We start from the raw sequence: 23,759 nt of genomic DNA, 5'->3' as shown, positions 1-23,759 counted from the left end.
AGTAGATATTAAATCAGTCTCTTTTATTTCCTCAAGAGGAAGTTCAATACATTCTGGTGGAAAGCCCACAGACTTAAATTACAGTAGGAACTAGGCACATGTTAATAAGCTTTGTGTTTGCTTTGAGCGTTCCCACAGTCCAGCCTTACAGGGGATACGTGGATTCTCACACTAAGAAATCTGACATCACACTTTTAAGTTGCTTGAAAAGTTGAAGCTGTATGTTGTGTCTGTGTGGTTCACTGCTAAGATCAGTTCTCTAATCCCCTAAATATATTACTCTTTTCTTAGAGGTGAGTCAGGACGGGAACTACAGAGCTAGTTGTGTTAGACATGCTTAAACTGTCTATTTTAAGTGGATAATAATCTTAAAGGTACAACTCTAAGTGATACCATTCATGTAATCCCCCTGAGCAGGAGGATGTTAAGTCAGCCCAACTTCCAGACAATTTGTGTAACAGAAACAGCTCCCTGAAACTGGTCAAGAACACTGGAATTTGCCAGTTGAGATAATCCAGAGAAACAAGCTTAATTTAGAAACAGAACTTGTTTTAAGATTCAGGCTATTATATTAACAGAAAATAAACTCTTACCACAATCAAAACAACGTGTTTTTTTTTTCCCACGGAAAGTAGTCAAAATACACATTTACAGGAAACACAGGGATTTCTTTGCTTTATTCGTAAGATAGCTGACTTTGCAGAAGTTTGCGAGAGATTACACAAGTGTAATGAAATTTGTTGGAATGATCTATAATTTTAAGGTAAGAGCCTGAAGAATGCTATAACTTATGCGTATTTCAAATTATTTTAGACTTGAATTCAGGAAGGGATGATTTTTTCCCCTTACATAGTGTCAAAAGGAACGATTTATTTCCTTCCCAGACTAACTTCACCGTTTTAATGCTGTCAGAACAGGTTGAGTATCTACTTACACAGAAATAAGTTACCTTCTATGCTCACTCTCTCAGCTTTTTCTTACTATTTTAAACACTTCAACTGTAACGCTGCTTTGCATGCCAGTAAGTTATCAATATTTTAGAATAAACTGCATAATAGTTTTTCTAACAGGGTAAATTTTCTCCAAATTCTGTCATGAGCCACTGTATAATTCAGGAACTTGCACTCATGAAGTTAAGTAACAAAACAGCTATGAACCCAAGAAACACTTTCCAAACAGTAGAAGATATCTCAAAGAACCTGAAGATTTACGTCTACGCTGATTACTTCTATGCAAAACCTGAGCACTGAAAAGGTTTATAAGATGCAGTTTAAATTACCACATTAAGTATGAAATGAATGTCTTGTGTGGCATGATTCTGGTATAGATACACTCTACCTACCAGATTACTGTTTTGAATGCAAAATATTAAGTCCACCTTCACATCTCCACCTGAAGTCCAAGCAAAAGAATACAAGAAAGGTACCAAATGTTGCTTTGCACTCCACCAGGAAAGGCTTTTCATTAGTTTCTGACAATCAGCAGGAAATCTGCTGCATACTGTTGGCTTTCAGCTAAGAAATGAAGCAGGTTATTACAGGCTTTATTGTATTTATGATTTGTAACTGTAGATAAACCATCAATCACTGCAGAATAAGTAGCAAGAAGAGGTCCCATTTGGCAGGTGTTGCTGCTGAATTCTATTAAGCATATTTGTGGTGACAGTAGTTTAAAATCAGTAAGATTTAAAGCTCACTAGCTTCTGAATGTTCACAAGCCTCAAACACAATAGAAACTGATTAGAAAATACAACCAAAAACCCAAATATATGCCAAGTCTGACTGCAGCACTACACCTATTCAGAAGTTCCAAAAGCTCACGCAGATGAAATTGGAACATTATTCATGTACTCAAAACAGTGAAACAATTCTGATGCTATTTTAAGTGACTTTAGAGCAGAAAAAATTACATCTTTGAAACTTAATTGAAGATGTCAGAAGTTCCCTTACAACATAGAATATTGTGTTATAACATGACTGGCAAGTTCAAATTTGCTGAAAAACCTGCAGAAAACTCTAGATGATCACTTCACAGCTAAAAGCCCAATAAGTCAATTATAGCAGTCACATTACAAGAGCTACTGCAGAAAGAATAACTTTGTGGAAGAAAAGTAATTCATTGTTTTACTTACTGGTATTTTATTGAACACAGCACAAGAGACAATGAAAAAATATATTGGAAGTTCTGTTTCTTAAAAGTTGCTGCAAGTACTGATCAATAACAAGCATTTAAGTCCTGGCTATCTTACATCCAGCGCTAGTCTACTTTATTGAGTGATACGGGATGTTCAAATCTAGCTGGTGACTTCACACACAATTCAACAGCACCTTGGGCTCATTTTAAAGGCACAGCTCAGTTAAACACGTCAAGTTTCCATCACATGAAGGAAGTGCTAAATAGAGATGAATTCTTATATTCTAGAGAATTACATTAGTGCATACAAAACCTTTTAAAATATTGTCAGTCAAAATGTTCAGCTGAACTCCTGAGAAACTTTAGTGAGGGTGGGACAGGTGAAAAACAATTTGGATTATTAATGCTGACAATTATTTACTACTTGTATTACAGAAGGTGAGAGAAAAAAAATGAAATAAAACTTCTGAAGTTTCATGGCCTGCTTCTTACTAGCTCCAGGTAATAAGGGTCTGGTTGTAAAGTCTTGGTAACAGCTGGATTAAACAAGCAGTACTTACCAAATCCTCCTAAGGAAAGAAGGAAAGAGGCAAGAGAGACAATGCCACCACATCAAAAGTGGATCAGGACTAGATTGGGAAGAATCTAGAAATTAAGAAAAGCCTAGAAGCAGGAGAAGCCAGAGTGACAAACATCCAGGGATGGTTAAGCATCCTGGCCTGGGACTGCATGCAACTCACAAGCAGCTGCATGGCACAAAAGCAATACCCTCCTGCCAATCTTCCCCAGACAAGTAGCAATCACCTCAGTGGGAAGCTGAAATTGAATGGATGCAACTCTACAAAATTGGGTATCACAGCCCAGTCTTAGGATCAGAAATATTAATGAACAAACCTGTGTATGACACAGCCAGAGAAGGGAAGTGAATTATAATCAATTAAATCTTTTGATGAAATATGAATAAAACCCTCAAAAAAAAAAAAAAAAGGACATCTGAGCAGTTAACTTTACTTAAATTAGCTCATGTAACTTTTCCGCCAGTGCATCCACAAAGAACCATTTGCTGTAAAGTCTTGATAGCCTCTGGATGCAGCTTGTAAGGAGCTTCCACACAGCCAGCATCAGGCTCCACTTTCCATCTGAGTCATTTAACTTGTTATAATTCCCTGCCAGTTTCCCCATGGTCATGTTTAAATAGAATTTAGCTCATTCTAGTAAAAGGTAACTCAGACTGCCTAATCAACCTCCAGTACCTGCTATCAGCATCTAAATATATTTCTGTCCTTTCAAACATCACACTGGCAGCAAACAAACTTGTTACCATTAGTTCAGCAACCTTGACTGCATACTTGCAGCTTATGATCAGGATCTGGTACCCACGTTGCCACATGAACATGGATATTGGAATACTTGGCACAGAAGACTTTCACGTTTTTTTTTTGTTTTTTTTTTTGTTTTGTTTTGTTTTGTTTTGTTTTGTTTGTTTGTTTGTTTGTTTTTTTGTTCCTGTGAGAGTCCAAACATTAGATCCCAATATTCACAAATTAACTAAGCAACTCATCTAAGACTCCCTAAATACTGGAACTGAATTAAAATTCAGAAGTTCCTGCTGTTCTGAAATACTACAGTGGGAGGCATACTGTTCTTGAAACAACTGAGCAGAAAGCTGTCAGTTTTAAAGAATTTGCCAACATCATACATAAGCAGAACATAAGATAAGTTTCCGTATACTTCAATAATTACTTAACTTATTAAGATGACCTGAATTATATTTCATGTGTTTGTGTGGACTATAACATCCCCTCAGGTAGCACTAGAACTTTAAAAACCTGTTTAAAAACCTGTAGCTGTAAATATTTGCTCTTTCACAGGCTGCCAAAGAATTTCTTCTGCCTCAAGAAATTTTTCAGTCTCAAAAATATAGCTCAGTAACTATATATTTAAAGATATATGAAGGACAAAAACGTTTATGGACTGTTTTTATATAAACTTTTTTGCTTGTAAACAAGTTGACAACATTTACATTAAAAATTGAAAAGCTTCAAACTAGACAATATGCCTTAGAGAAAAAATAAATTGACAGTTGATTAAATCTTAATTATTCCATTGGTTATTACTGAGTCAGGCACCTGGCAGCTTCAGAACTGAGCCACACTAAAACACTGCAACAGTGCTGAATATTGTCATTTACACTAACAATTTTCCTTACAGAGCAAAAGCCACCTCGTGGTTACTAGAGGATTCTACTGTAGCTTTATAGGGATAAGACAGTGCAAGTGACTTATTCTTCATATACTGGGAACTTGCTATGTACCTCAAATTCAGGTTTCTGGCATACTTCAAATATGGTGTCGTACCAGCTATAGTTTATTATGGGAATCCCAGAAATATCAGCAAAGTTAATGCAGAAGTTAAGTTGCATTCGCCTGGAAGTGAAAACTTGATCCACATCTTCCTAGCAATGTTTGTATCAGCAATTTGCAGGATTTTAGCCCACTTTATTTATGAGCTTGAATAAAAAAATAGTGTTCTATAAGTTAGGTATGAAATCATTTATGAAGCATAAGTTAAGAGATAAACAACATGAGTTATGAAATAATTGCAGTCAGTTTATCAAATCGTACATCAGAAAGTTACACATATACATTTAATCATAAAACAGTATTTTCTATATATTATTCAAATCCAGTTTCACTATTTGCTCTGATATAACAGAGATACTGAAGTGACATTCAGTTTTTGACCCCCTGTAAGCAAGAACACTTATTTTTACAGGTACAAGGATGCTTATTTGGATAGCAATTCATGGATATTATTTTCAACATTATTTTACGTTACATTTTCCCATCTTGAAGGTAAAAGGCTATCAACGATAATAAACAGACAGTTCGTCATCACTCATATCTGAATCATCTTCATCCACTTCACCTTCAATGACTGATTTCTTGCCTTTGCAGCATGATACAATTAATCCAATTAAAAAGACCTGAAAATTTAAAATAAGTAAAGTTAATTCTTAGTCAATTAAGGGCAACAAATGTAAAACTGAATAGCAGTGTGGTGAGGCAAATAACTCTGTGATGATTATCAGTGATCTCCAAATTAAAAGTACTTACTCCAATGAACGCCCAGTTGCCAAAGTAGTAGACAGCACTGAAGAACCAAAATTTGTGAAGGAAAAGGTATGTCCGAGTAACAATACACTGATCTAAAAGGAAAGCAAATAGTACTGATTAACACAGACCAAATAAAATCAACTAATTCCAATTTACTTATAGGATAGCAATGCAGCACTTTCAGAGGGTATTCAGCTTTTAAAAACAATTCCACTCCACTAAATCAAATGTACTATCCTATCAAAATTATATAGCAGAGGGATATTTGATTATTGCATACTGAATGGCACTGAAAGCTGACGGTTACACAGGTAATCCCATTACTACTGGGTATTTGTACAGATCTATCAATTATTGCTTCTTCTGGCATACATCCTATTATAATCATCTTCCATTTTACATGAACTGTAATCATAAAGAGGAGATAAAAAGCAAATGCTGTACTAAAAATGCACTTCAGTACCTCAAAAAAAAAAAAAACAAAAAAAAAACAACCCTCTCCTTACTGTAAGCGCATACATTTTGCAAAAATTTAAGTCAACAATAATGTTGAGTTGTGTAGGCAACACACATGTACACACACTGGATCTCTGGTGACACAGAAAGCCGAAGTGTTATTTACACCTAATATCTGACAATGCTGGTCAAATCTTATTCTGTAAACTGTAAATGCAGCCACATTTAAAAACATGTAAGTATTCTTTGCCATTATAAAGTGGCGGATTTTTATTTATTTATTTATTTTTAACGGAATTAAGGATCAAATTGTCAAGACATTTCTAACACTGCAGCCTGGTAGCATAAAGGCTTGTACAGGACTGTAACATTCGATAGATCATGTAAGAGGGTAGTCAGCAGGACATGCAAGCGAGTTGAATCACTGCTCCAAAACAAGGAAGAATGCATTGAGTTCATGCTACAAAATAACGTGACCTCTTATTTTTCTCATTTACTATGCTCTAAACCTCACCTAAAGGTTATTTCAGTGCAGAGACTGGCATCTAAACAGTTTGAACACTAGAGAACACAACCAAATCAGAATTTGGCTCATTTTCAGTCACTTCTTACACCAGGTTTGGAAATACCCCCTAGATGCAACTGAGCTTTCCACTTCTGAAGTTGCAAGTGATAATTAGGTAATTTCACTCTAAGAGCCATCTAACAAGCTACAAACAGACAAATATCAGTTTCCAAAGGCAAGTATTTTGTTTAACGATTACAGTTCCACATCAGAGAAGCTGCTTTAACACCACCACATACTACAGCTCACTACTTCTGGAGAGAGGAAAAGTAGGAGTTAAGGATAGGCCTTCTCAGGAAGGTCTTAGGAAGGTCTGCTGCTTGGCCTTGCCAAGGTAATCTTCTATGAAACCAAATTTCTACAATGTCTAGAATACCCTGTATCTAAACAGACAAAACTCCCGCCCAACAATCCATCAATGAATTATATTTGATAAAAATAACAGAATAATAATTAAAATATTACGATAACTCCTACTTTATGCAGCACATCGATTTCCATTAGCCTAACAGGCTGCAAGTTAGTATCAGTAGACAAAAAGTGCTGAACTGGGATTTCACAAGTACTCAACACTAGGCATACAACACAGAGACATTCTACAAATAATTAAAATGCGGAACAGTTCATGTAGAGAAAGCATGTTTCTCCACTAGCATCAAGTGAAAGTACATGGCAAGTAGAGGAATTTTGCTGAAGCAATCCTTCCTGGCGTTCCAGTTTTCTTCACATAATTAAATTCAGTTTTTGTTCCCCTGTTGATACCATTCAAGAGCACATACCCTACACGAGAGGAAAAGTGAAGTAGCACACTACATTCCATCATTTGCTAAGATGACACTGCCATAAGAAAGGTGAAGTAAAGCTAAGAAATAGCGGTAAAGTAAAGATGCTTCATAACTGCAGATAGTATTGTCAACACCATCTGCAGCTCTCCAGCTGGTTACTTGAATTAAAGAACAGCTAAAGGACTTTCAGATGTCTCTCTACTGTAATTGGATTAAATAAACGGTAGTAAATATTTTAGAACAATTTGACCTTGAGAAAACATTTCAATTGAATGTGTGTCACAAGTTCAAGTAAGTTTTAGTTCTTCCTTCTGAACTAAGATATTACTAAATAGGCTGATGTAACAACATTTAATTTATTCCTACAATGACAGAATTTAGAATAGGTTAATGAGCAACCTGAAATAAGATAAAAATCTTTTTATTAAGAATGATACTTGTGAATAACACTGACAGTATCTCAACCTTTTCGAACAAAGGCATGTACAGGAAAACTACCAAGCTTCTCATAGGCAACTGTTACCACTAAGAATTAAGCATATTATGTAGTGCTGACCAAGCAATCAAGCCAAAAAACAAGGATTCAAGACAGAAAGGTTTCTTAAACAAAGGATACCAAGCAACAAGTGCTAATAGCCATGATTGCTCAAAAAGTCTACTACATTTTACTTCAGGTCCACTGAAAGTTTTTCATTCTGGTGAATTAGAAAACCCTTAGGCTCAATTTACTCGTATCCTTGAACAAAGGCTTTTTCTGGGAAGTGAATTGCAAGGATAAAGAAATCTGTTGATAAACAAATCAAAGAGCCTAAACAGCTATAATCTGAGTCTTCAGTGCATAAACCAACAACTTATTTACATATATTGCAGTCTGTTTTTTCTGCATCTCAAAACAGTGAGCTCTCATAAGAGGATGTTAAAAATAGTCTTAGAGGAAAGGTACAAATAGATGTGAAAAAAGTAATTTAAAAAACCTGGCATTCTTTGGGAGTCAGTATTGAGGTGCACACTGGTTTTACCTGTTCATTAATGAACTGGATAATAACAGATTACATCCTCACTAAGTCTCTAGATCAAATTATAAGGAAGCAAGGAACAGAGGTCCAACACACTATGTGGTAAGGATGTTGTCCAGAGGGAGCCAATTATTGCAGCCCCTTTAAATGATACTTGAAGCTCAATCAAGACAAATGGGAAGTACCTGGAACAAAACAACACAAAGCAACAGTGCAGGCCGAAGATCAACCAGCTAAAATGCAACTTTGCAGAAAGTGTCTCAGTGTTCTGGGAAACAAACTGAAAGTGGAGTTACCAATGTGTAACTGCAATGGAAAAAATGTAACTGAAAACCATGCCTCACTGAGAAGAGTAGAGCCAGCAGGACCATGGAAGAGAGATTACTTCCTTCTACTGGAACGGGAACTGCATCTGCTGAGTTATTTGAGGCTGCCCAACATAAAAGAAATATTGGCATACCGGAGCTAGTCCAGCAGAGGACCACTAGCCAGAGTGCAGAGCATACAGGGAAGACATGTTTGTTCAGCTTGCAACAAATGTAGTTGCAGGTGTGCCTTATTGCTATCTCTCCTATCTAGTGGAAGCTTAAAAAAAAATAAAATACATGGCAAGATTTTCCAGACCCGCATGGTGAAATGACAATGGATGGCAGACAAGCTGCATCAGAAATATTTCAATTAGGTGACAGGATAAACTTCACCACGAGAATTGTTAAAACATTAAAACAGGTTGCCCACAAAGGCTTCAGAATCTGTAGAGACAACCAGAACTGGATGGGTTTGAGCAACCTGCTCTGTTTGACCCTGCTGGAGGATTAGGCCAGATGATCTCTCTAGATCCTGTGTGCTCATAACCATTACAATTCACATTACATGAAGGTATATTTATACATGGGGACAACACAAACAGACCTAACACTAAACATGGCATTTTGGATGGAAAACCTAAACTTAGACTGAGTGTGTCAAGCACAGACAAAGTTTACATGCCTGATTTTGAGCAAAACATATTTTCAGTAAAAAATACACTCAAAGGTACTTCCAAAAGAAAACCTGCAGCTTTCCTCTCTCTGTTAGAATGTATAAGCACTGCATATTCTGAATACTAAAAGCATTGAAGGCACAGCTTCAGGTTTTCAGAAACACTTCACATTTCATATGGCCCTGCTGCCAATCATTCAGGAGCTGTGTGACAGAAAGCAGCTGCTGCTGGCACTCCAACTTGCAACTTGAGCTTCAAGAAAGGGTTTGATGCATTTATAAACTTAAATCATCTATCAAGTTCCAAAAGGTTTGAGATTTCTCCTGAGAAAGTGTAACGAAGTGGAAACCTATGTTTCATCCTCACAGGCATTACTTCCAGCTGTGCTGCTACTCCTAATTTAAGTCACCTAAAACTTGGATAAGAACATTAAGAGAGGATGATGGTTACCGCACATCTTCGGTGCCCCACATGCAGCAGCACTTCAACAGCTGTGACATCTCAAGCATTCTCCCTAGTCTCGTTGGTTTCCAGATAGCCTTTCAGTAGCACAATGAGGAATAACATGACACACCTATTACTGACTGCCATTCCTGTATGCTGCACTTGGGTTTACGTGACCCAAGACAAGCATCATCTTGTACCACAGAATGAACAGCATTCCTACATTACAGTCCAAGCCAGTTCCACATTGCAATAAAACAGTCAACTGCCTTTAAATTACATATAAGATACTAGAGTTTTCTTACCGTGGCTTTCCTGCAACAAAGCTAAATCATATTTTGACAAATAGGGTGAGCAACTACAGCAAGAATAGCTGGTTTTGGACGCAGTAACTTGTGGAACACAGCTGGACAACTTCCAGACACCTTTTGAGATGTCATCTGGAACCTACAAGTTGTGTATCAATATTAATATTTTTCTTGGAAACACCTGCCATCCATTTAGTAAATTGCTTAAGGACATACCTAAGGTAAAATAAGCACTCTAAAAAACCTTTTTATTTTGTATAATGGCAGCATTTTCCTCTCAGCAATATACATACAATGCTTTCTCAAGCTCCAAAATAAAAATAATTTCTTAATTTGATATCTCAATTTAGACAAAAAGTTGTGATTTAACTCACACCTTATGAAATACTACCGAAGTGTTCAAGAACAATGGATTAATCTGTGGCTATAGAGCACACAGAATACAAGTGCTACTATCTAGTTTTGTCTTGCAATTCAACATTTCACTAGGGAAGTCAGACCAAAAAAAAGTACACAATTTATAGTAATCAAACTGACCAAAAAAGTAACATTGCATATATAAAGAAACTATGTGAGGAAGTTAATGGCCACATCTAACAGTGTAAGAGACCCATAAAGCAATCACCCTGTGTAACGTCCAAATCATTTTTCTCAAGAGGGCAACAAAACTTTCACTTCTAGTATGATGGTATGTTGAGTGATCACAATCTCTGTTGATGGAAGGGGTGCTACAGCACTGTAAGCTATCCCAAGAGACAGGTACCATTTTTTGCAGTTTTGAAAAACATTTTTCATTCACACAAAATAGTGGAAATAGGCAACAAGTAATAAAATTTAAATACTCTGCTAAATAAAGTCTCAAGAGACAGAACATGAACTTGCTTCCAGTGCTGGTTCTGGTCGCAGACCAAAGATGGACAAGAGAAAATAAGCTTCAGGTGTCCTCAGATAAAAGTAGGTATACCAAAAGTTTTCTAATTACAAGTTTCCCCTTTGCTTTTGTACTTATCATCTAGCAATTTAACAGCTTCATCCAGCCTTTCTGGAAGTGTTAAGGTCACTCCAGGACTTCACACTGCCACCAAAGTTTGTTGTTTAAGATTCTATTTCATATATCACTTTCACAGGTTTCAATGGAAACACATTCATGGAGTGGCAGTAACAGCTGCCTCCAGTCACAAACGATAATTTTGTTGTTAGATAAACAGGGAAAAAGGGACTGGTTTTGTTGCCTGTTACTCAGCAGTTTCTACATGAAAAGTGGCTGCTAGCACATTCCATCTAGCCCACTTGCCCTATATTATTCTTTACTGGGACATACACACACATACACAGTTCATACATTCAGCTGTTGAGACTGTCTTTGTGCTTCATGACCCAGCCCCTCTGCTGCTGCCGCCCCCCTGGTTTCACTAGCTAAAATTGATCTGCTATAGGAAGCTTTTAAAATGTTTAGTTTGTAGCATCACATACCAGTTGCCCCTTTCCCTCAGAACTCTTCCCAGAATTTGTTTAAACTTTCAAGTTGTTCTTTCGTCTTTCACAATGACACACTAGCCTCAAGGTCAACTCTGCAATAAATTTACCTTTGATTCCTTATAAGAATGGAAATCACACTGAAAAATGCACTACTGTAATTGGTTCATTCACGTAGAACAAGGACCTTTCCAGCAGATTGCAGGCAGCTACAATAGCTCCCCATTTAAAAAGACATGAATCACTAAGCTTCTGACTTCTCACACTGACAGCACTTTAAAGTACTACAGGACACCCAAGATACATATCAAATCACTCAGATGTTAAACAGCAGCCATCTACAGTCTTTTCAAATATGTCTAACACACAAGCACGAGAAGTTGGCTACTTTTTCAACCCAGCCTTTTTGTTTGCTGAGCTGGAAGTGTTAGTGAGATGCATGTAGAAGGGACCTGTAGAAACCAAGCAGAAGTTGAGCTGAATCAGCCTAGCTGTAGTTCAAGAACTACTTTATTCAACAAGAGCTGCTTATTACCTTCGGAATCAAACCCTGCCAAAGGAAAAGACTTTAACAAGTTAAGCAGGAGCCAGGAGCTTGGAACCTGGAATGTGCCCGTCATTGGAAACAGAAAGAGGATCCCAACTTCCCAAGTGCTCAGAAGTACATCCTATTTCCAGTGGAAGGTATCTGAGTTTCCACAAACACTCGAAATGAAGTTAGCAGTGTTCCAGTAGATATTTAAATTCTGAGAAAGCTAGTTTCAGATAGAATTACACTCACTCTGAAAAGGCTCGTTAGTTCTAAATTAGAGTTGCTAACAGTGTTATCACATGATTTCTTAAGTGTCAAGTAAACCATTTAGGACAGACTATCATTTGGAAGGCAATTTCTGCTTTTTCAGTGACTCCAGCTATAGATAGGTATACCTGATACCTTATACAGCATATATACAAGTCAAACCCAACCCTATTAGAATCCCAGACAAAGCTGGAAAATGACGCAATGAATGTGAATCCTGGTTTTATGAGTTTGATCTGATTTTGTAGCAGAAGTAAGATAACCAATAGCTACATAATTACTCTACAGTAACTTAATTACTGTAGCAGTCATACAACTTTTTGATAATTACACACTATGAACGTTCACGTTAAACAGCTCAAGAACCTGCAAGTCCTGACAGTGCAAGCAGGACTTCATAGCATAAAGAGGCTTCCCGTGAGATCCTGCAGGTCTTGGAGCTGAAAGGTGAAGAAAAATGTTGAATAGACAAGTCTCAGGTCAGCTAAGTTTCTGAACACTAAATTTTGAGAATGTAGTTGAGAATCTGGGTCACATAGACAATGTTTAAATGTGACTATTGAGGAAGAAAAGTGGCATGGATGAACAGGAAGTGCAGGCCACAGCTGCAGAAAGAGGGCACTAGATCTTACAGAGAAAGTACAAACAAGCTTTAGCTGAGCATAGTCAAGTTCTCACCACTTCTCTGTATACTCTGAAAGAGCCTATCAGTACTCTTTTCATCATTTTAGGTTTGGAGTTCACCTTAAAGCCATTGCATTACAATGGAAAATGGCACTCAGCTATCAGGCTTCTATTGTAGTCGGGTTACAGAGTATCATAGAGGGTGCCAAGATTTGCATATATTTACAGACTATAGGGAAACCTTTTAATGAGATTCAAAGAGCTAAATCTGTTAATCTGTTTTTTCATAAATTTCAAGGATGATTTTACTTCAGTTTTTAAATGCTGTTAAGTGAAGAATATACTAAGTGCTGAAGGGCCATGTACCTAGTGATAAGGCAGAGCATTAACCAATGACTGAAATCTGAAGCCACAAATTCCAGAGATCACATCCTTCTATAAACCACTGGATCAGACAGTAGATGGCTCTACAGTAGATTTTCTGTTTCATCTGCAATGGGGTATGATTGGCAATGCTGTGTACAGTTTAGGTTAATCACCATAACTAGCCTGAAGCATTTGGATACAAGCCCTATAATTGCCATTTCTTGCCTTTAAATCACAGACTTAATTTGAACTTCTGCAAGAGGTATTTTCTGAGAGTCTTCCTTGAACATTTGTTTTTAAGTAACAGAAGACAAACAATTCCTATTTTAAAGACCCAGATATTTATTAACTTTGAAGGCAATATCCTAGAGAGGAATAAGGATACAAGATTCCAGAAAGCAAGCAACCAATGGTCAAAATAAAATAACATTTTCACTTTAATCAAGCCACTTTCCGTTCACCACCTATCCCCTTTTCCAGTATCAGCTTTGTACAAGCTTCAGCTTACAGCAGTTCAGAATTCCCAAAACTACATTACAGCACCTGGCCTTCAATGTTAACTTCACATCATGTCCTTTCCACTTCATACTGCCCTCTGCTAACCACTTTAGAAAAAACAAAAGAAAAGTCTGTCCTGTGTGACTGAAGGATTAACTGCCCCACCTCCCTCATCCCTCCCCTTCCTGAGAGGCAGGTAGATGGAAAAGGATTTGGAGGAAGAGGAGGAAGAAGAACCTTTAACAGATTGATCTTGACCTCTTAACATCCTCACATGGAATACTCCTGTAGTCCTTAGAAGAATTTATATCTGGTTAATACTCAGAGGCATTTCACAAAGCAGCACAACTTTCCATGCTGGAACTCCTTAATTACTCTCTGGAGAAAAAAATAGTTACGACTATCATTAAAGAGTCAAACTTGAAAAATCTGATGCCAAATCCTTTTAAATAAAAGTTTGAATGTGAATGAGTGATTTTATCATTAATGATGCTCTCAAAACAATGGCTACCCATTCTTTCCCACTTTGTCTTTCCTTTACACACAGAATTTACAATGCATGTGTGTACTCTGGTCATATTCTTCTCTCATAGTTCAGATTCTATTTTTCAGTCATCCATGCAGGACCACAGATCCTAGGCACTGTAATAGAAAGGGCCTATTCATGAAGGTGCTCTAAGTCTACTGAGCAATCCTTATTCAAAGATGGACAGGAAACATCTGTATGTAGCTTCATCAGCCTGCTGCCTATTTTTTTCTGTATGGCTGTTCTTCAGCATGTTATGATATGAATTTGTCAGCTGTCTATACCGAAATAAAAGAAGATGAATTTGATTAGACCAGCAGAAGCAGCTCCCACCATTTTACTGAATATTTCTAATGTGTTATATTCTCAGTTTGAAAAGATTTGGTGGCTTTTGCCATTTAAAGAGACCAGATATAATGCCTTAGTTGGAAGTACTGCCTTAGAGGATCATTCTGTAGGCATTGGTAGGTTTCTTACTCAAATGAGTACTCACACTGGGTTCCTTACTTCCTTTTAAGAATAGGTACATACTCCTCAATCGTTTTTAAGGAGTTTTAACTCTTACTCCAAAGTATTGATAATATCAGAGCATCTCACTTCACTGCTGGACTTAAATCCAACAGACGTTGGATTAAGATGTTGATCCAAGAAGACAATACACAGCTGCTGTTGCTTTACTGCTGAACTCCAGTTAACAGTTCAGAATACTTAGTAAGCACGGCCTTTTTGCTCTCCAGTTAAGATCTCTTGGAGGGAAAGAAGGAGTAATTCAGAGCAGCTCATATCTGTTAACAGTGGTAGGTACAGAAAAAACAGGCGTAGGAATTCGTGTTTCTGTGACTATATCAATGAACAGTGTAATGCAGAAAAAAATAAAGGAATCTTAGCTACTCACACCATGCACAGCTGCTATATTGGGCTGCCTGGAGTCAAACATGCACCATTGTACTCATTTATTGAGTTGTTATGATTATGGAGAACTTCAATAGTGTTAGCTAAAAGTGGAGGTTCAGGACTAAGTACTAGGCAAGGTCATCCAGAAAAGTAACAGGAAAGGGTAACAGTCTGTGCTAAAATCCCTGTTTAGGACTTTTGTGGAGCTTTTCATAATTGCAAATTAATTCAGTTAAAACAACCATTTGGAAATAGCAATCTATGGTCTTAAGATGCTTACTACAGAAGCACCAATATTAAAAGCACAAGCAAGTAGCTCAGAACATTCACTTTACACGTCTCCTAAATTTCTCTTTTTAAGGAGAAACAGAACATGTTCCTGTTTTGGCATTCAAATGTGTGTCACCTTTATAACTCGAGTGAAATCTAAATCTAGTCTGCATTCAGGCTAAAATAAAACCTGAGGTCTTGCATTTATTGACTTCCAGGTAACAGCACAGTCCTATAATAATCATAGAATCATTTGGGTTGGAAGAGACCTTCAAAAATCATCGGGCCCAACCACCCACTTAACACTATAAATTCACCACTAAGCCACATCCTTAAGTGCCACATCCACACGTCTCTGAAATACCTCCAGGAACGGGGACTCCACCACCTCCTGGCACAGCAGAACCACCCTTTCCCTAAAGAAACTCTTCCTGATATCCAATCTAAACCTCTCCTGGTGCAGCCTAAGGTGCTTTTTATAGTAAAGTTCTGGTGATTTACATTATTGTAAAATGATTAATGAGAAAAGTATCGTAAGTTATATAGTGCATTTCAGCTAATAAAAATGTAACAAGACTGAGTGTAGCAAGTACTGTATGGGTGCCTAACAGATGTAAAATCCTCTGCAGCAGGGATGCAGTACATTTCATGCCACACCTAGGCAGAAGCTTCCAGATATTTTCGTTGGATAGGTACAGACTTCCTACACAGTGCAATAGTTTAAGCAAGCTGTACCTTCTTAGTCTGTAAGAATGACATTCAGAACCCCACATGTAGGGTGGTTTACCTTTTTTTTTGTTGTTTGTTTTTAAGTACACAGTCACGTGGTAGAGAATATTCTCATGACGTTATTCCCATGATGTATGTTAAGAAAAAAAGGCAAAACACAATTAAACAGGAAAAGTCATCTTCCAGAGATAAGAACAATGCCACGGCACAGTAGGAATTGAATGCTACTGCTGCAAGCTGCCAATTAATACAGGAAATCCTGCTCACATTAATGCTTAAATTGATACAATCTTTTTTCTTTCTTGCTTTATATACAGTTGAAATCAGTGTAGGTCTATGAAAAAGGCTCAGCACTGTGCCCAGCATTTAACGGACCTTGGGTAAGTCTCATTTTTCCAATTAAGCAAAAGAGTTCAAATCAAAAGGATTCACAGCCTGTTATACATTTAAAGTGAACGATGCTTCCCATATTATAAAAACACTTATGTGATTTCCAACCTAGAAAGAGACAGATACTGTTTATAAGATCTCACAGTGGAGGCTGGGAAAAGTCCTAGGTAAAGGCTTTCAGTTGAGTCACTGTTCACTTACATTAAGTCCTGTTAACCAGTTTAGCTAAACCTATACCAGTTTTTCAGTGCATTAGTCCAACTCCAAAAGTTCTTCATCACATAATTGAACCTCCTTTGCTTGACCTTATACTCAGTTGAACTATGCACCCAGCACTTCAGCTAGCAATACTCCCTGAAAACAACAATCAAGTGAGATCTTTACCCAACTCTATCAAACACTGAGAACTAATGTTTGTTTTGCCTATAACATAGGAAATTTGCCATTCCAAAGACTTCTTTGAACTTTACAAGAAAGAAGTACATATGAATCAGAACATAAGCCTTATGCACAACTAAGAAAAGTCATTTTGAGTTACAAGATGTAACCTGCTCTATTACTTCCTGACTTCTGCTTTGTCTGTTTCCTGTAGTTTGTGCTATCATGGCCTTTGGCATTCAGTATAAAGCAGATTCACCTGCATACCAGAAGGAAATAATGCATAAAAGGTTTAGTGCATGAAAGCAGACAAAAACATTAAAAATTCATGAAATATATATTTAACCCTAAGTATCTGAGGGTTTTTTTAATACTAAAATTGTATTTTAACTGCCTTACGTTTCTTTGGAAAATGTAACCTTCACTTTCCAACTGAACACTGGTTTGAAACTAGCACACGGTTAACATTCCCCATTAAATACTGAAGTTTCAACAATAGCATAGTTTTCCAGTATTAATTGCTATAACTATCATAACAATATCAGATGAAGCTTCTTCTACTATCTCTGAAAAAAAGTGCACTAATAGTAGAAATCATCTCTATAGTATTTGAGTACTCAATACTATTGAGCTGATTGCTATAAGCTCATCAATCAGCATTGTTATTAAAAGGTCATAGCTCTAAGTAAAAGCACCAATAAGAATGAATTCAGTTCAAACAAAACAAAATAGAGTAAGTGCTGAGAAGACAAATCAATACTTGCATTTAGTTCTAGTTCAGTGGTTTTCATAAGATAAAACCCTAGCACCAAAGAGGTCAATAAAAAAAACACAAGTGCTTAGCCAACCTTTCTCAAGTTAGTTGCATCTGTTTTCACTATGCATCTAATATCCTTATCAAGAAGAGAAATTACATTTAAAACCTAGTTTCTATCTTCAGTATGTTTCAGCTGACAATGTCTCCTAGCGGATCACAGAGTACCGAAGTAGGATCCACAACACTTGTTTCATTAATTTTCATTACCAGGTACTAAAAACAGCAGGTACTCTGCAGGCAAGTACTATATTTCACCTCCCTAACACAGTCCATCTAACTGACTGGATGAAAGAATGAATGGTTTTCATTAAACATTCATTTATTAAAGTTGAAGAATTTTTTCTTTTTTGTATTAAAAGATCATAACCTGACAGTATTTATAGATACAAAACTCCACTAAAGCCTTTTGATCACATTAACATTCACATTTAACAAAAATCCATCCATCTTCTTCTACTTATACAAGGCTAGCATAAGACAGCATATCAATACCTTTGCCACCTCTTTTCTATTAAAGCAGGCAAACATGATGCATGTTAACAATGGCAAATCGAAGTCATCATTTACACAAGCCAATTTTTGCATTCAGCCCATCAGAAGACAAGCTTTAAGCACCAGCTATATTGTTTCCATCGCTCAAAGAAAATTATGGAAAAAATCACAGCAAGTATTTAAAGTACCATCAACTACAGGTGGAATCTAGGGAATTTCTCAGTCCAACCTCACTTCCTTCGATTAAGAAGCAGTCTGTGAAAACAAGACCACTTGAATTTCTCCCAGGAAAGTAAAGACTAATGAGCTCGGTGATGACAATGAGTACATTCTTCTTCCAAAAAAATATTTGCCAAGACAAGAAGCTGTTTAAAAAAAAAAAAAAAAAAAGATCTGCATAGCTTCCTCAAAGTGATCTTTCATATTGAAAGATGACTGATTTTACTCTTCTGAACTTTGCTACAGAAGAGCTTCTATTTCTAATCACAACAATATGGCAACTTAATTATGAGTTGAGCTATCACATTCCTCAAAAAAATACAGCACTTCACACATTACATCATGGCTGAAAGCAGCCATCATAAATAGAAAGGTGAATGAAGTATCAGGGAGACAGGAAAAAAACTACCCCCATAGTAGTTTTCCATGTAGTATTCCTTCCACCAGGAAGGAATAAGAGCAACATCTACATACTAAATTTGATGACAAGTGTAAATACAAGGGAACCATCCTGCAAAAGACAGACTACAATGTGAAAAATTGGGAACAAAGAACTGATGTCCAGTTAACTGCAATAGTACAAAAACGTTTAAAATCAAATATCCTACCCAATAACACACACAAATGGGATGAGAAGCTGAGGAGTTGCTCAAGTCTTTTAGAAGCATAGTCAGAGATCAATAGTTACAGAATGAGAAGATGAGAATGCAAGAGAGGTATTTATCTATTTTAACAAATACAGACACCGTCAAGCCTTTTAAAGTATACTAAGGCATGTATAATTCAACTTCTCTTTACACAGAGAAGCTGAAAGTTTGCCAGAGAAAGGAATTGAGAGCTTCAACTTGAAAAAAATCTGGACCATGCTTAAGGCCATAAATCTTTTGCTGAGATCAATTTTTTTTAAACAAAAGACCAAAGCAATCAATAAAAATTGATAGTGGCCTTAAATGGCAGTATCGGTATTGAAATGGCTAGTGCAAGTCAAATGGTGCAAGAATTATTTATATGCAGAAGGGAAGACAACATTAAAAAAATCCACCATGACTTCATTTAGCTTGGTTTCTTAATGAAATTCCCAGCTTTAGCCAAGTTTCAAAGAGGAACAAAATCTATACAAAGTTTCTCAAAAAATTCAGCATTAAGGACTGCAAAAATGGAAAATCAGGGAAGGCTCCCCCATTATTCATCTGCTTGCTAGTCATTGCTCCCAGCTCCAAATCACCCATGGCACAGTTTCTGCCCAAACAGCAAGTCAAAAAGGGATGGTTAATAACAGATGAGCAAGTATTACACTGGATGTCAGAGGGAATAGATTAAAATTAAGAGGATTACAGGACAATAGCTTAAGACATCTAGTTCCTCTGGTATTGTTGCTCTAGGAATAGCCTGTACTTACATCTTAATAAAAATTGCAGAATTATCATCTGTAAATTCACACTGAGAAAGTCAGATCTTAATTTTATTGAGTACATTAGAAATTCTGATAGAATACTTCTCCACGTATTTCTATGGTGAGCATACACTAGTGTTTCAGATGCTAAGCTATTCAGTGCCTAGGGTTTATTTTTAAGGTATTCTACATACATATTGAAGTAAATGGAAGACTTTAAAAGTTAATTGCAATGCCCTGATGTACACGGATTCTACTAAAAACAATCTTTTCTTTAAACATATTCAATAATCTGTCAGTATGAATTTTCTGAATGTAACTGTGTGTCAAAGCTTCATATTACACCAAAGCAATTCAAAGTCAACAAAGAATTAAGCTGCTTATTATGGCTGAGCATGGACATACAACATAGGAAACACAAGAAATTAATTCATCTTACCTTCAGGTGCATCTGCATCACAGTCTTTAGAAACAAATGTTGTGACATTCCCTGGCTGGCCATCAGTTGTCTTATTACTCTGCATTGTAAATATGCAAAATTAGTACACCAAACTATCGTAGCATTTTTCCATAAACTATGGTAGTCTCTTAAATAAACACCTTTCAATAAATAAATACATTTAGAGAAGAGTCTTCCACTAACCTCTTACACATTCAAAAGTATTAAGATTTTGAACAGTAAATGTATTAAGTAAACTATCATTTAAGAGTAATTTAATATGGAATTTATAAGTATGCTTTCATTTAGAAAAAAATAACAGCTTGTGAAAACTCATGCAAAATAAAAACTTCATCTCCAAAATTAAATCTTAATTTTTCAAACATAATTTGGAATTCATGTTTGGTGATGAAGACGCTATGGAATTTTTAGGCTTGAATAATGATACTGAATCCAGTTTTATTCTGGTTTAAGATGATAGCATCCAATATAATTAGATATCCAGGGAAGAAAAAGATCACGCTGCAAGTGAACTACTGAAAATCTCAAACACTCCTGTTAGTGTCTCAAACTGCATTGCAGCTTTAAAAAAATGACCCTAAAATTCAATTAATCAGTACATACACATTTTCTTTTTGATTATCCTCTACTGTACAAAGCTGTATCTTTGTCATCTCTCATAAACATGCACATAAAGACAGCAACTGTAGAATAGCAACGCTTCCTAGCCACTCAGCAACCTAAAAGCATATCAGCACAAAGCCCAGTGGAAGCTAGCAGCTGTATTATCAAAAGAAGTGAAGCAATATTCAAAGTTTTGTACTGTGTGAAGATGCTCAAGGAATTAAATCACATTACATACAGTACAGCCAATTTTTGGCTTGTGCAGTAACAAGAGACCTACTAGTAGTTGAAAAATCCTGGCTAACAGATCCTTTAAAACTGAAAGTGAGCCTGGCTTTCAGTCACTGTAAACAGTATGTTTATTTTTTTTTAAAAAAACAACCCCCATACAGCATGTTACTTCTCACCTGTACCAAGTATTTTTGGCTTCCATACATTACATATTGAGGAGCAAGACTGTAGATCATGTAACTTGTATGAAGAACTATCAACAGAAGTATCATACAGAGAAATAAGAGTGCCTGAGGTCGAGTTTTTCCTCGTCTGATTTTATACAGCTAAAACAGAAAACATACAAATATTAACAACTGAAATTCAAGTTTTTATTTTTTAAAATCTTACATTTCTCTTTAATCCAAGTACAAGTAACAGGTTTAATCCTCTCAACAGAAGTGGGAGGCTGCTATAAATTCTCCTCCAGCAACTCAATTCCGTTGAGTTAAAGCAGACTTTCAGATATTTTCCTGAAATTCTAAGTACAACTATTCAACTATTACAATTGTACAAATGACCCAGAAAATTTATAGATCAGGAAGCTTCCTGAAACAGTTATTAGTAAGATTTAAATAGTGTTGCTTATCACTGATATCAAGCCCTGCCTTTGTTTGTCAAATAATACTGTATCCTCTGGTTAAGGTGAGATGTCATCTATCACTACCTCTCTGATCAGATCTAAAACCAGAGAAGGGAATCATGAGATCATAACCCCAGGCACTGAGAAAATTGGTGTGCCATACAGTTGCATCTTTTCCACTCTCCTTTGCAGGGAGTGACATAAGCTGTTGCTGTTACCTGTAGATACCATTCTACTCCTGTGATCCCCACAGGATCAGCTGGAGTGCCATAGTAAGGAGAAAGCAAACAGCAGCTGAAGAGTAAATGACGAAAGACCAAAACAGGCAGCAGGCCTCGTAACTCACTGCTTGGACTCAGTGTCACTGTTCACAATTTGGGAGTGTCACTACATGAAGGGTTGAAAGTGGTCAAGTGAATGCAGAAGCAGGGAAATATTAACTAAGGATCATAGGTATAATTGGTATACTGTTGATACTGAATTTGAAAAAACAGCTTTGTAATATTATTTATATCATATTTAGATATGCCATATCTATGTACTCTTCTCTTACCAAATTAGAAAACCTTGCTTCCCACTTAAAAAGCAAGCTAAGCCTTACTGACTGCACAGTTATTTTGACAAAGAAATTAATTAATACTTCCATTGTATCAGAATCATATTGCTTCAACTTAAAGGCAGAAGCCAAAGTGGCACTCGTTTCATACTTGACAGGGGTCAGCTGACTGCACTGCTTATCACACTCATCAGCTTTGGTCTGATAACTCTGCAAAACAGAGTAGCTTTCAAAAAGTGAAGGAGTTGTACAGTATGCTTCTAACAGTCATTACATATATAAACAACACTTATTTGTGGCATCCCAGTATTTATAAAGCTGTACATAAATAGTCATCATTATTTATAAAACATATTCAATGTCACATTTTTAAACAACGTGGTAGTTACCCTTATCCAGAAGAACCATATACCCATATTTCGAATCCCTGCCATCGATGTGAAGATGAAGTACATAACAATAGTTGTAATAAGAATATAATCGAGTGGAAAAACCTAAAACAAGAAGCATACAAGCAATTCAAATGACAATATGGTCTTCTAATCAGAAAACAAGCTATTCCCCCAATGAAAGCAAGCTAAGTAGTTTCTACCTATAAGCATCTGAGGTAGTAATTGTCATTCTCTTTAAAAGCTACATAGCTAGTCCCAACTAGAGCCAGAATAGCTTGCTTCTATGAGGGCCTACACCATTAGTTTGTGAAAGTAACTGATCATTTTTCTTAATTTAAACCTTGCCTTAATTTTGAATGAGATTTTATAAAGTTTTCAGGCCAAATACCTGATTCTTTCAAATACCTCGTCAGAACAAAATCCGCAGTGGCAAAAATCATCTTAAACTACACGGGCATTCTTTTTGTGATTATTTCTGGACAGGCTTGAATACAAAACGTGACTGAACAGCCAGGCAGAACACTGCTCTTCGTAGTGACCTACAAACTGAAGTATTTAATCGTTTTTGAAACTATGGGGTAAGCAATGCTTTGTACCAACCCATTATACTGAGAAGGTGGAAAGAACTCAGCAAGGGGAGGGTAAAGCATTAACTTACAATTACAGCTTTTCCTCTTAGCTTACCCACTGCTGTTCGCAAAATTTCTATGTGGCCATGCTGCATTCCAGCCCTACTGAAGTTAGTAAATGTTTGTTCTAATGTAGGTTTTCTTTCAAAGGGTAATGCATTATTGTAACATATAAAACTGCACAGAGTGTAGTGTATCTTTTCAATGGGTAAAAATAACATTAGAACCCAAAGTGCATTTACTGCACTTACGGGTAATAAGCTATTAAGCACACAAACAACTTCAGTGTAGGTAGGCATGAGAAAAAAAATCGGTTTTAGTCTGTGCATAACAACTGGTGTCACACTTGACCATTTTCATCATCACATTTTCAGATACCAAATAGCCCCATGCACTGCTTTCCTACAACAACTGACTTCTACCCACCTGAGAGTTTCACATCAGTACTTGATAACTAAAACAGATCACTGACAAGGAAGTCACCTTGCTTTTACAGAACATGCATCTAGAGAATTTTCTTTTAATGAATCATTTTAGAAATGTAGTTTGCCTTTTAGCAACTTAGCAAAAAAAAAACAAAAACAAAACAT

At 36.5% G+C, this 23,759-nt stretch overlaps 1 protein-coding gene across 3 annotated transcripts in view; it reads right to left on the bottom strand.

Annotated features, from left to right (window-relative positions):
- Nucleotides 1–4,721: 4,721 nt before the first annotated feature.
- LMBRD1 (LMBR1 domain containing 1) overlaps nucleotides 4,722–23,759 on the bottom strand; it is a 73,164-nt gene continuing 54,126 nt past the window's right edge. For all 3 annotated transcript variants that reach the window (XM_084285269.1, XM_084285270.1, XM_084285271.1), the window contains 5 exons: nucleotides 22,538–22,642; nucleotides 21,147–21,296; nucleotides 20,116–20,194; nucleotides 5,250–5,341; nucleotides 4,722–5,119 (listed from right to left, as the gene is read on the bottom strand). In XM_084285269.1, coding sequence (XP_084141395.1) covers nucleotides 5,000–5,119; nucleotides 5,250–5,341; nucleotides 20,116–20,194; nucleotides 21,147–21,296; nucleotides 22,538–22,642 — 546 coding nt within the window. In that variant the 3' untranslated portion in view covers nucleotides 4,722–4,999. The remainder of the gene's footprint in view (nucleotides 5,120–5,249; nucleotides 5,342–20,115; nucleotides 20,195–21,146; nucleotides 21,297–22,537; nucleotides 22,643–23,759) is intronic.

This window comes from Netta rufina, assembly GCF_964035555.1.
Source record: "Netta rufina genome assembly, chromosome: 3".
NCBI lineage: Eukaryota > Metazoa > Chordata > Aves > Anseriformes > Anatidae > Netta > Netta rufina.
This window is presented reverse-complemented; position numbering and strand designations above follow the sequence as displayed.